Source organism: Ceratosolen solmsi, unplaced genomic scaffold (assembly GCF_000503995.2).
Source record: "Ceratosolen solmsi marchali unplaced genomic scaffold, CerSol_1.0 scaffold54, whole genome shotgun sequence".
NCBI classification, from domain to species: Eukaryota; Metazoa; Arthropoda; class Insecta; order Hymenoptera; family Agaonidae; genus Ceratosolen; species Ceratosolen solmsi.
In genome coordinates, this window is record NW_011948462.1 from 74,967 (window position 1) to 90,056 (window position 15,090).

Genomic DNA, 15,090 nt, shown 5'->3' on the forward strand with positions numbered 1-15,090 from the left:
TTATAAAGTATGTCTAAAATGAGCTGCACTTGTGAACGGTCCATTATCAGCTAAATCTGCAATTTCTTGAGGAATGATTGCATATTCTTCGATATCGGTACATGGTCGACACATGCAATCTAATGCAGCTTTTGTAATTACCTTCAAAAAATAAAATATATACTATAATAAAAATAATTTTATTGTATTATTTAAAATATTAATTTTTTAATGTAAACCCAATAATTTTAAATATGTAATTTAAGAATATATTTTAAGCTTATAATATACTAACATTAATAATTTTCTTGAAATTAATTTTGTCTGCTGTCAAACTAAAAACCTCCCTTTGATGGTGAGTGGAAGTGTTGCTGGTAAGTGGAAGGGGCAATGGAATAATTCAATACTACATGCAATGGTTCTTGTCTTTCCTTTTATTAAATATAATAAATATAATAAATAGTTAATGATCATAAAGTGTATGAATGAAAGCGTGAGTGAATAATTTGGGGAAGTTTCTTCAATTGTGTTACGTGCCGAGGAGAGTGTGTATCCTCTCCGTGGTGTGAGGGGTCGATGCAGTCGTAATATGCGTAAGAGCCACCGCTGTCGTACCGATATTGTCTGAGGCGGACCGGGTCGCTGCTGCCTTAGTGTCGGTGTATGCGTGAGAGCCGCCGCTGTCGTACCAAAGTCGTCTAAGCGAAACCGGGTCGCTGCTGCTTTAGTGTAGGTGAGTAACAGATGCTTCTGTCGTATCGAAGCTTTTTAAAGGGGACCGGTTTTCTGCTGCCTTAGTCGTCGGTGTGATCCGTTAATATGTGTAGTATGATTTTGATCATTTCACTCTCAATTATGTTAGCACTAGCGCGTTATTCGTTTAAGCTTAATTAACGGATTCTGATAATGTGGCTTCACTATTGTATTGTTAGATTGCTTATGTTTGAGTATTACATACGTGTATCGCTATAGTAAGTGATGACTGTAGAGAGAAGATTGAAGATTGAATAGTGAGCCCGTCGTGTTGACTGCGTAATTGTTACTAGACTAGACTGAGAATGAGCGCTGCGCGGCAAGTGCAGCCCTTAAATATTTTCGTGATAGTTTTAGGCACCGGTAGCGATCCGGTGTCCGTTGCTATGTCGATATTTGTCGTGACGTCATTAGGGTATTATAGCCTTGGAAGGTTCATTGGCATTAATTTTCGAAATTATAACCGTATATTCGAGTTTTCAGCGTAGAAACATTTCTCGAATTCGATGACTTGTATTTATAAACAAACTGTCCGGGAGCTCATGCCTCTCCCACTTTTCTATACCGCTTTCAACTGTTTCAATCCGTAACAAATTTCATTGGCCAATTTTTAAATTGAATTAATTTTTTTTATTTAACGTTTTGAAAATTTAAATAAATGAAATATATAATTAATGTTATTATGTAAATAATTTATATCATTTATCAGTGCACATACGAGCATTTTTGTTCTTGTATATTTCATTCAGTTTTTTTCATTCTTGCTCTAAAACTTCAGTAATTCATGTTCAGTATATTCTTCTGAATCCTCCATGCTTAGAAATAATGATATTTAAAAAATAGTTATTCAAAAATTTACATATTTTTGAAATTTTCTATTGATTTAATATTTACGATTTATAAAACTAATTATAGTTGTTAATTATCTTTTTAATATTTCTTCGTAATCAGTACTTATATTCATTATAGATTGATTTTTAAATAAATAATTTAACCATAACTTTTTGGTTAAAGGGAATTTAAAATTCGGTTTTCATGATATTTTTTTCACTTAGGCCATCGTTATAATTAAGATTATCTCTTAATATACGTAATAAGGTACAATAAATCAAGTAATAATTTAATTTAATTTATGCGGAGCTATTCATAGTGTTCAGATTTAAAGGGTTAGCTTATGGCTCGAACTGCCAATTCAATAGTTCACTGGATTAGTCTCTCGGCAGGATAATTTTAAAGGAAATCAATAACGGACAAGGCTGAAAAATATAATATATGTATTTTAAAACAAGTTTTAATGAGTGTAAACAATTATAATAATATTGCACTGTTGTGTAGAAATAAATAATTCTGTTGGATTATTCAAAAGATGTGTTCTTGTGATTTTTCTGCTATAAAGGCTTCATTGGATATTGCTGTGTTGCTTTGAGGTTATGCTGATGTTGTCAATGTCAGCTGATGTCGTCAGTCAATCATGCTTGTGAGGCAGCATGAGAAGATGGTAGTTGAATCAAGTATGCTTGATTGATGAATAGCTATACTTGATGTGGTGTCAGATCTTAAATGGAATTTATTATGTAATCAATTATGTCTTTAATTATGTAAAGGGGACAGCAGTAGAATCTAGTCACAGGAAAAACAATTAGAAGTAGTATTTCTAATTCGTGGAGGATTTGATAATCCGTATCTGTAGAGTCTATTAGTCGATCTGTGTTGGTCATGTGTAACCAATGTGTGTGAACCACAGTGACTCTTGCGTCAGCTGTTCAGGGCCTGCACGGCTCCGAAGTGTTCTTCGGACGAGCGCTAGTGTGCCCTGTGTGTGCTAGCGGGCCTGTACGATGTCGAGGGTTAGTTCGAGAGAGCGTAAGTGTGCCCAGGTTGTGCTAGCGGGCCTGTACGATGTCGAGTGGTTAGTTCGAGAGAGCGTAAGTGTGCCCTGGTTCTGCTAGCGGGCCTGTACGATGTCGAGGGATCAGTTCGAGAGAGCGTAAGTGTGCCCGATCGACAATAGCGAGAGATGTGACTTGTTTATTTATTAATATAAAGATGTACCTGGTGAACTGCAGGTTGGATGTATTCGATGCTGTGTATGTAATGTTCCCCTTGATTACAATTCCATTGGCTTCACTGTAATCACTTATTAAAGAATTGCCGATTATCTTTTCTATGCACGCGGGTACTCTTTACTATGCTGCCGAAAATGTAGCCACGCGGCGTCTTTACAGTATACTTGCACTGTCCGGCAGTTACGCTTGATGGAGAGCGAAGTGACTTTACGAATGAGCGTCGCCTCATGGCGCGTTGCGCTTAAATGTGCATGCGGCGTCTTCAGCGCCGGTAACAGTGTCGATGCGCGTCCCTTCCAGAAATTTTCCTTTGGCGTGAGAAAACGAAGCTTCTAGAAGTTTCGAAGGCGTCCCTTTTTTGTGAGTGCTGGCAGTAAATAATATTTCAAATCGTAAACTTGCTCGGACTTGCCGAATTTTGTTTGTAAACATTTTCTCGAGTGCCCGCCTCGGTCCGCACGTGCGGATCAGCCTAGGCGCACGTGGTGGCCAGCCTTGCTGCACGCGCGGTCAGTCTAGGCGCACATGCGGTACGCCGGGCTGCGTAAATGACCTTTCTTTTGTTTGAAATTCATGGGACTGCTTCAATCCCGAACACATAGCTTCAATCAAACTAGATTAAAGTAATAACTTACACCTTTTTGTTATAATTTAAAATTCGACAAGTACTATGCGAATTAATAAATAATAGACAAATTATTTTTCATTCAAACACATAACTAAGCATTAATTATTATTAAAATAATATTATCATTATTAACTACCATAAAGACTGCTGTCACTACTTGAATTTCAGGATTTAATGTTTTAAAATTTTATTAGTAATAATTATATTTGTACGATTTCTATTTATACTCTTAAAATAATCTTGTACGTAAATATATTATTTTATTTATGTTTTTATTCAGAATTTATAACTAGTTTATTTGTAAGATTTCTAGCTTATTTACTTCTGAATCTGTAATATTGGTATCTCAGCTGTTCTATTCAATAGATAGCTTATCAAAGAGTTTATTAGTAATATTTTAATTATATTTTTGTTGATAAATATTAATTGTTTTGAATAATGAATTAAAAGTAAAATATCGTTGTTTATATTAAATTTATTGATAAATTTGATAAACTTATTAGTTCAAAATTTAATTTTAATTGTCAGAAAATGTATTGAATAGTAATAATTATCATATTATTCTTAATTGATTAATAAAAGAAAAATAACAAATTTCATATGTATAACATTTAATTATTTACGAATGTAAATACATTTATCTTATCATAAGAAAGAAGAAGTATTAGTCAAAATAAGTAAACTGATAAATAGGGAAATTTAAATGTATATAAAATGATTTACGAATAAGATACTCAACTTTTGTTTTTGAATCTTTCTATTGACATTATAAATATTATTAAAATATTCAAACAAATAGTGGACCTTTCTAATCCAAAATACTATCTATCAGAAAGAGAGAAATATATTTTAAACTACTATATACATATCAATATAAGAGTAATTATAAAAAAAGTTATTTATTATCATAAATTAATATTATTATTATATAAGTAGTTCACTATAGTATTAAGAAAACAAAGTATGTATTGATTTAAAATACAGCTACATAATATACATAATAAAATATGTAGATCCTTAGAACTGATAAGCGATAGAAAGTTTGATATGTGTTTAATAATTTACTTTTTGTTTCCTTTTCACTGTAAAAATAAGCATACTGTCAAAACTGTAAAAATATAAATTATAGAATAAAATTTAGAATATTCGAGATGAAGTCTGTCATTTGCCTTAACAAATAACTTATTACTGGATAAGCATTCTGTTCATATTATTAGAGAATTATACTGATCTCGAGGTCAATTTACTTTAGATAGGATCAATTATAAATACAAACTATACACTCAACAAATAAAAGAAATTTTTGTCAGTATTTTTAGACTACCAGCTATAAGGCCCCCAAATTAAAATGAGATGAAGGGCTAAGCGGTTGACTTAATGATGTCTAAAAAAATTCATACGTTCTTTAAAAAAGAAAAACCATATTTTTAGTGATCAGAAAAGGAAGAAACATAATTAATACTTGACTTGGAAATTTTTAAAGACTACAAAAAGAAAAAATTTCTTGAGCTAATTTTCTTGAGAATCCAATCATAAATTTATTGCTTTAAATTTACATATTACATATGTAAAAACATTAATTAATGTTATTACTGAGTTATTAGTGAGTTAAAAGAATATTGCCAATAAAAATGTTTTATGTACCTTTCGGAATTTTCGTTCACCAGCTTTAGCTTTTGGACAAAACAAGGATATACTTGCTTCTCTTTCACCACTTTCTTGACAACACATACAACTTCTCTCCATTTGCCATATTTTAGAACCAGATATCTGTAAAGAAATTTTTTAATATTTTGTGGCTTATAACTAATTATCTTACAATATTTACAGAGTTAATACATTTAGAATTATAATAATTAGTTTAATAGAATATTATTGCATTTTTTGTTATATTAATAAAAATAAATTAAAATTTTTATATAACTTTTAAATACTCTGTACGGAATTGGAGCATTTTCCAAGAACAAAGGCTTTCAGAAATGTATAAGCTTTAGTTTTGTATTCTATTTTGTTGTTGTTTTTTCTATTCTATTTTTTTATTTTATTTTCTATTTTATTATTTATATTTATATATTTATATATTTATTATTTATTATTTATATATCTATATTATTACTTATATTCTATTATCTATTATCAAATTTTCTATTCTATTCTATTATGTATATATTCAATTTAAAAAAATCTCTAATTTTGTAAACATTTGACTCCAAGAATTCTCGAGTATTCTAAAGCTTTACCTTCGACCGTCCTATAATGTTTATCTGGCCTCCGCATAACAACGTCGGTTGGAATTCTCCAACCTTCTAAAGCCTTTCTTTCCCGGAGTCCTCGAAACTTCTAAAGCATTAGACTCGAACGTCCTACAATGTTTTCCGCATAGCAACACCCATGCATTGTTGTCAGCTAAGTAAGCTGCCCCAGTTTCTATACGGTTTCCATATGGAGAATTCGGGATAAAAAACATTCATCACAGATCAGGCCAAGGATACTGTATCCCTGTGAGTAAACCAAGTCTAAGGCATAAATCAGTACTAATCCTTACAAGAATAGCATGGTGCTATTATTAATATAGGAACCAGGAAGGACCAAATCATCCGGATTCCACTGATCCGGCTCGAAGAATCAAATTTACACAGTAGTCTCGGCCTATTCTGTGTTGAACCTTCTATCATCCCTGAAGCTCCGTGTGGCTGATTAGTTTCTCTATTTTGGATGATCTGTCCAGCACTTTCTTGATTTGAAGGGGGCCATGTCAACTCGTTTATCTTGCAGCACAAAGAATAGACGCGTCTTCCTTCCTCGGTAGCCTTACCTTGAGAGTGTATGGCGATTAGCTAGCTGACTGATTAGCATAACTGACTGGCTTCCTGGCTGAGTAGCTATAAGCGCCGTTACGTGGTAAGCTTGCTTTAAATATCCACACAACAGCTTACTTAGCAGGTAATAATCCATATGTGTTGCTATACGGAAAACATTGCAAAACGTTCGAGTCTAAAGCTTTAGAAGTTTTGAGAATTCTGGAAAAGAAAAGCTTGAGAAAGTAGAAGAATTCCAACCGACGTTGCTATGTGGAGGCCAGATAAACATTATAGGACGGTCGAAGGTAAAGCTTTGGAATATTCGAGAATTCTCGGAGTCAATTGTTTACAAAATTAGAGAGCTTGAAGGTTTATACATTTTCGAGAGCCTAAGTTCTTGGCAAATGCTCCAATTCCGAACATTCCGCCCGCCATTATCTATTTCGTTGATGATTATTCCCTTCCTCAGGGATTGGTAGCACTGTAAGTTTGTCTTTTGTCCTAACAATAGTTGGCGAAGTTGTTTTTAGCGTAACTACTTTGGTCAGTCTACCGTTGCTAAGCTGTATGTTGATAACTCAGGTAAGTGATCGTTAAAGTTGAGAACCCCCAATTCTTGCGAAAAGTTTTTTAAGTGTTGAGTATCTTTGGATCATGTTCCGTTTATATTGCGTCTTAGGTACTGTAGCTAATATTACAACACTGGTACAAGCTTCATATTCAAATTATCTTTAGTTCAATGTAGGCTGGGTTGGCCATGACTTAGGTAACTTTATCAATGGTGGTCCGGTCGACCAAACTGGATGTTCTTGTAGATGGTATTTATGGCTCGGGAGGCGCCATCCGATAGGTTCGATGTGCCAGGAACATATCTCTAGTGAGCATCTGAATGATCGAAAGCCTGTTTCTAACAAATTCCTTTCATGTTGATGAATGGGATTTTATTCACGTGAGTGTCACCCGTGAGTCTGTCTACAGATGTGTTGCTCTAATGTCCGTCTTTAGTTTGGCTAGGACGTAATGCATTAGTTTTGATAAGAGCAGGGTTGCAGCTAGCTCCAATCTTAGGATAGTGATCCGTTTAATGGATGCGACTTTAGTCCTGCAGCACGCCAAGGAGGTCATTATACGATCCGAGTTGTAGACGGAGACGTATATGAGTGCTGAAATGGTTAGACTACGATCACAGTTAATTCATCCATACGAAACATCCGAAACAGTGAAACTAATCAGCCACACAAGCATCCGGGATGGTGGAAGGTTCAACATATGTTCATCATTATAAATTTGATATTTAAATTTGTGTTATCAAATTATTAATAGCTCTTATTTAAAAAAAAATCACTTTACAATAGTTAATTAGTTATAATTCTAGAAACATAATAAATATGTTTTGCCACATCATATAAAACACAATTCTATTTTCCATACTAATATTGCTTCTTCATTATTTGAACCGTTTTGTTTATTAATTCTAATATAATATACTGTAGGGTAATTCGTAAATAATATAAATAATTTATCAATGTAGAATATATTATTATCATTATTGTCATAATATTACTCAACTAATATAATTAAGGTAAATGTGGAAAATGAAAACGAATGATCTATAGATAGTTATTTTTAAATAAAAATTGACTTATCAGAAATAGGAGGGAGATAAAATAAGAAAGAGAAAGAAAGAAAAAATTACTCTACGCCTGTTCGAGATTGCGAGACCTTTTTTCAATGCAATATAACATCTGGAAAAAGAACATCGTAAATTTGTTTTTAGATTTAAAACCTTTCTTGTTCACAGTTATCTAGCAATAGTATCATAAAATATCTGGAAAAACGATACAATAAATACGGGAAAAACCCACTCATTAGGCATCTGTACGAATTCGCTCCGCACGGCAATTACTTCAAGCAGTATGTACTAGCGGACCACCTCCCCCCCCCCCCCCCTTGTCATGCTGTCGCCAGATGCATCAGCGGCAACGAGAGCTCTTCTTGCCGTAAAGACCAAGAGACGACTACGCCCTTAATTAACTATGACGCCACAAAAAGCACTGCCCTCGCTCTGTAAGGGAGGAATCTCTGATTGGACGAAAAATAAGGGAAGGGGTTCTAGTAAAGTGCAAGGCAACAGTCGTTACACGTCCAAGAAGAACGACGACATATCCCCGTCTGTCCATTAACGCAGTTCAAGAAACCGTCGTTACAAGTTCAAAAGGATTGAAGACATATCCACCTATCGGAGTCCGAAGACAAGTCGACGATTAGTTTTCGTAAGTAGTAGCACCACTACAATAATAAAATAAAAACTTAAGATTCAGAATACGTCATCGACAAGCAACTACAGAAGAAGAGGCTCTCACCAGAAGGACAATGCGGAATTACTCCAAGCTCATCGTCAAGGTCGCATCAACTAATGCGAGACTTGCCGACCTTACCCTCACCTTAGTTCAAAGTCTGACGCTTATGAATCCACAGCGTGCCATTCAATGCTCACAGAAGACACAACAAATAGCAGTATCCTTCATGAGGTAAAAGCCCTTCAAACTTACTTCAATCTGAATTTATTGCAGTACGCCAATATCAGGGCAAGGTACGCTTACTGCGATACGAGTATATCTCTCAAGTAACAACAGTGTCGCGCTACATAACAACCATAACCTGAATTACGCACGTTCTCATCCAAACAGCGCGAGCGTCGACGAATCAAACTTCGCGCCATTCTGCGCTCATATTAAAACTATCACGCTGCATAGATGAGTATACATTTGCCACCGCAAACACATTAATCCACCCCAAGAGTCATTTCAATAATTAATAATAGTAATACTAGTCAAGCCTTGTCATCAAATAGATAACAGAATAATCAGCATATACATCAGCCATATTTATATGGTATTATTATAATATCCCTTCCACTTGTGACTTTTCATCGCTATCACATAACACCCGCGATCTCTGAGTTGTCAACGGCATCAATTTGTATCCTTCGAATCGGTCTTAGTAAAACAAGCCGGAACGGCGAGTACATTTTGTACAAAGCCTTTGTTCAATAGCTTAAATATATACAACGTGGATTTTTTATTTCTATGTGTCCTGTAAATTATATTAAAGTATATTATATTAAAGACGTTTACTATTGTTCGGTTTTAAAGGGTTAGCTTATGGCTCGAACTACCAATTCAATAGTTCAGTGGATAAGTCTCTCGGCAGGATAATTTTAAAGGAAATCAATAACAGAGAAGGCTGAAAAATATAATATATTTATTAAAAACAAGGTTAATGATTGTAAACAATTATTATAATATTGCACTGTTGTGTAGAAATAAATAATTCTGTTGGATTATTCAAATGATGTGTTTTTGTGATTCTTATGCTATGAAGGCTTCTATAGATATTACAGTGTTGCTTTGAGGTTATGCTGATGTTGTCAATGTCAGCTGATGTCGTCAGTCAATCGTTGCTTGTGAGGCAGCATGAGAAGATGGTAGTTGAATCAAGTATGCTTGATTGATGAATAGCTATACTTGATGTGGTGTCAGATCTTAAATGGAATTTATTATGTAATCGATTATGTCTTTGATTATGTAAAAGGGAGAGCAGTAGAATCTAGTTACATGTAAAAACAATTAAAGGTAATATTTCTAATTCGTGAAGGATTTAATAATCTGTATTTATAGAGTCTATTAGTCGATCTGTGTTGTTCTTGTGTAACCAATGTGTGTGAACCACAGTGACTCTTGAGTCAGCTGTTCAGGGCCTGTACGGTTCCGAAGTGTTCTTCGGAAGAGTGTAAGTGTTCCCTGTTTGGGCTAGCGGGCCTGTACGATGTCAAGGGTTAGTAACGAGAGAGCGTAAGTGTGCCCTGTTTGTGCTAGCGGGCCTGTACGATGTCGAGGGTTTGTTCGAGAGAGCGTAAGTGTGCCCAGGTTGTGCTAGCGGGCCTGTACGATGTTAGTGGTAGCGGGCCTGTACGATGTCGAGGGATCAGTTCGAGAGAGCGTAAGTTTGCCCGATCGACACTCGGACTTGCCGAGTTTTGTTTGTAAACATTTTGCTCGAGTACCCGCCTCGGTCCGCACGTGCGGATCAGCCTAGGCGCACGTGATGGTCAGCTTTGCTGCACATGCGGTCAGTCTAGGCGCACACGCGGTACGCCGAACTGCGTATATGACCTTTCTTTTGTTTGAAATTCATGGGACTGCTTCAATCCCGAACAACTATGTAAAGTAATTTCAGTATACTTATTTTATACCATCAGTATTAAATAGATGATACTAAAAAAAAAATTTTAATAAATATTAAATAAATGAAAATGAAAATAAGATATTGATTATTTTAATCTGTATAATAGTGTTCGGGATTGAAGCAACTTCCAAGACCTTTGACTATCGGTATCGCTAGTCTATCTGTTGATAGACTTAGTAAAGGAACTTTCCTGTTCCTTCTGAAAGAGGACTGACACTGGACACTTGTCTTCAGACTTCGATAAGGGAATACGTCTCCCGACAATAGGACTTGTAACTATAGTTGCCTTGAACTACGTTAATAGGAGACTTCCACTTCTTATTTAAATAAGTACTGTATCGAGAGTATTTAAATATCGAAATATACGCTCCTTAAATACATTTGCTGGTCATGAACTTCACTTGAACCCCTCCGTCCGATCAGAGACTCCTCTCTTACAGAGCGAGGGCAGCGCCTCTTGTGGCTTTATAGTTAATTAAGGGCGTAGTCGTCTCTTGGTCTTTACGGCAAGAAGAGCGGAGCGAATTCGCACAGATGTCTAATGAGTCTGATTTTCCCGTGTTTATTGTCTTGTTTTTCCAGATGTTTTATGACACTATTCCTAGATGGTTGAGAGCAAGAAATTTTTGAAATCTAAAAGATAAATTTACTATGTTGTTTTGCCAGATGTTATATTACATTGAAAAAAAGTCTCGCAATCTCGAACATATGGCTACTTAAATATAATAAAATATAAATATTGTTAAATACACATGTTTAGTTAAATATAATAAAATATAAATATCTTTTGGAAATATTAGTTATATATAACTGAATAATATTAAAAAAAATTTTTTTTAATAAAGGTTATCTTACTTGTAAGTAACTGCTACATTGCCCTATACAAGCAAAACTTGGTATTGGTTTTGGAACACAGCCCGAATATTGTAAAACATGTATGACAGGAGTAATTTGACAGTCATCAACGCCAACTTTAGCATTTATATTAGTTAATGAATATACCAAAAGTATAAACAGTCCTATTAAATAGTAAATAAGCTCTTCTAATTACAATATGCAATTAATTTATGTGATGAATAAAATATAAATAAAATTGTGGAAATATTGTTTAAGATAAATCTTGACATATTTTATTCTATTTTTTAATCTTTTTGTATATGGATAAGTTTCGAATGCTATTTCCTTAACTTATTATATTTATTTTATTTTAAATAATGTAGTATGTTAGTTATAAAGATTCATCTATGATGATTTCAAAATACTACGAAATTAATTTTCTTTATTTAATATTAAGTTTTTTAATAACAAGTTTTAAATTGTATATTTTCCCAATTATTTGATACTGTAAATTCTAAATCATGAAAGCGCTGCTTGACATATATATGTATATATATATTATTAACAATTAGTATAAGATTTGAACCCGTGATATTCCATTTTTAATAATAAATATTCTTTTTGTTACGTTTTTAATGTCTTCTTTCTTCTAATTATAAAACAATATATTTATGAGTTTTATATTCGTATATGTTCGTATATATTATACATACTTTATTCAATATTTAGTAAATAAATTTAGTAAATAGGTGGAATGTAAATATTAATTATGATTTAGTAGTCAAATTATATCAGAGACAAATCTTCTGTATGAAAAATTAAAATGTAGCTTAATAATAAGTTAGGTGAAACGAGTTTACAATTGATTATATTTCATTAGTTAATTAATTACAATGTAAAAATATTTATTATCTATATGTTTAAATATTATATTGACATAAGAATAAAAATTAAATAATAGTAATAATCATAAATAACTAGGACCGAATAATAGATATTTAGTTAATGATACCATGTATGGATAAAATATATTGAAAATATATAGAAATTGCTGAGTTTATGTTCATTAAAGATATATTACATAAAATATTTTGCTAATTTGAAATAATATATTTAATATATTTTATTATGATTACATATAATTCATACCTAACAATATTTATTTATTTTTATATATAACAATTTTCATTCACCTATGTTTCAAAAAAGTCTTTAAACTAAAAGTTAAAGCTAATATTATAAAATCTGATAATTTAAGAAGATATATTATTGTTAATAATGGATTAATATATAAGGATTTATTAATTATATAATTCAAATAATTTACTATTGAAACTACCTCAATAAACATCACAAAAGATTGATTACTAAAGAATAGAATAATTTAATTCATAGTAGTTGAATATCATAGATTTTTTATAAATTGCTAAAGACATTCATCATAGCTATTTAGACGATTATAATATTTATTTTAATAATGGATATACATACATGTTTGTTGAGGATTGAACCACCCAATAAAAAATAAGAATTTATTGTTTGTTAAAATACGATTCCGATAAATCACATTTAAATTAAGGCGCAAGATTCGAATTATACGTTACAAAAATTCACTGGAAATTTAGCCGCGCACTTTGTCCGCATAGCAACAAAAGAAGCTTCTCGAAATTGTCAAAGCTTGCTTCCAGAGAATTCATTAAAGCCTCCAAGAATTAATAACACTAAATGTACGCAATCGTATTTAAGAAACAACGAGCGGCGAAGAAAACAGTCTTGTTGAATTACTCAAGTGAAACTAGTGTCAGTAATATCTGTGAAAATCTAACTCGTCTGAAGGAATCCCTGCAAGGTATATTATTATTATTACTCTTCAAATGTTATTATTGCTGGCCAGCTATCAATATTATTGACATTGTCGTTAATTCTCGCCGAATTCTCGTGACTGCAACACGACCCACGTCTATCATAATTATCGATAGAGCCCAGCCTAAAAGCCCCCTGACTTGAGTCCCTAGCAAACAAGCAAGAGAGCGCACCAATCCTGACAGTAGACCTCTGCCTAAATCTCAATTAGTACTACGAGACATTACCGGTCAAACCACAATAAATTGGTTCTGATCAAACCACAAAAGAGGGCGACAAATATTCGTAATAATCCCCATCACCGGCACGAGCCGAATATGACTCAGTCAATTCCAACGTCGAATCAAGCGCCTAATCAGTCACGAGCCAAAGCTCGCTTGGTACTATTCGCATCGCCGTAAGCGTCGAAGCTCCGCGAGCCAATTAATGCCTAATATAATTCAAGCGCGACTCACACGACACATAACTATAAAATAAGACCCGGAATTATTACCCAACAAAGCTTGCACTTGCAGACGATGTTTCGACTTAATAATCAACTGCCTATGCACTACATTCAACAATTCTCACCACAATAAAAAACATCTACAATACTGTAACAACTACTTAAATAAAGGTCACTAAAACCAATTGTATTTACTCTGAGTTGATGCATTAACCTCTCACCTATCCCCCTCCATCACCATTAAACTGGTGGTACGGTCTAATCCACCCAGCGAGATCTGCGATCATACTGGTGGTTGGAATTCCAAACAACGTTATTAAATAAATTCCTCTTTTGAAGCATGAATTTTGCAAATTTTTAATAGAAGAACTCCTACAACAAACTGCACAAAAAATTAAAAAATAATAAATTATAAGATGTGAATATAATTAGATCGATTTAAAAATATCAAAATAGCTCTATATAATTTTAATAAAATTGCTTATTTTACTATAAATGTGTTCGGGATTGAAGCAGTCCCATGAATTTCAAACAAAAGAAAGGTCATTTACGCAGCCCGGCGTACCGCATGTGCGCCTAGACTGACCGCGCGTGCAGCAAGGCTGGCCACCACGTGCGCCTAGGCTGATCCGCACGTGCGGACCGAGGCGGGCACTCGAGAAAATGTTTACAAATAAAACTCGGCAAGTCCGAGCAAGTTTACGATTTGAAATATTATTTACTGCCAGCACTCACAAAAATTATAGGGACGCCTTCGAAACTTCTAGAAGCTTCGTTTTCTCACGCCAAAGGAAAATTTCTGGAAGGGACGCGCATCGACACTGTTGCCGGCGCTGAAGACGCCGCATGCACATTTAAGCGCAACGCGCCATGAGGCGAAGCTCATTCGTAAAATCACTTCGCTCTCCATCAAGCGTAACTGCCGGTCAGTGCAAGTATACTGTAAAGACGCCGCGTGGCCACATTTTCGACAACATAAGCTCACTCGTAAAGTTCACTTCGCTCTCCATCAAGCGTAACTGCCGGTCAGTGCAAGTATACTGTAAAGACGCCGCGTGGCCACATTTTCGACAACATAAGCTCACTCGTAAAGTTCACTTCGCTCTCCATCAAGCGTAACTGCCGGTCAGTGCAAGTATACTGTAAAGACGCCGCGTAGCCACATTTTCGGCAACATAGGCTCATTCGTAAAATCACTTCGCTCTCCATCAAGCGTAACTGCCGGTCAGTGCAAGTATACTGTAAAGACGCCGCGTAGCCACATTTTCGGCAACATAGGCTCATTCGTAAAATCACTTCGCTCTCCATCAAGCGTAACTGCCGGTCAGTGCAAGTATACTGTAAAGACGCCGCGTAGCCACATTTTCGGCAACATAGGCTCATTCGTAAAATCACTTCGCTCTCCATCAAGCGTAACTGCCGGTCAGTGCAAGTATACTGTAAAGACGCCGCGTAGCCACATTTTCGGCA

The 15,090-nt window shown here is 34.3% G+C and overlaps 1 protein-coding gene across 1 annotated transcript in view; it reads right to left on the minus strand.

Moving 5' to 3' along the window:
• Nucleotides 1-15,090, minus strand: part of Burs (Cuticle-tanning hormone bursicon) — a 19,211-nt gene continuing 4,121 nt past the window's right edge. The window contains exons 2-4 of the mRNA XM_011505531.1: nt 11,331-11,494; nt 5,071-5,196; nt 1-141 (exon numbers count right to left, since the gene is read on the minus strand). Coding sequence (XP_011503833.1) covers nt 1-141; nt 5,071-5,196; nt 11,331-11,494 — 431 coding nt within the window. The remainder of the gene's footprint in view (nt 142-5,070; nt 5,197-11,330; nt 11,495-15,090) is intronic.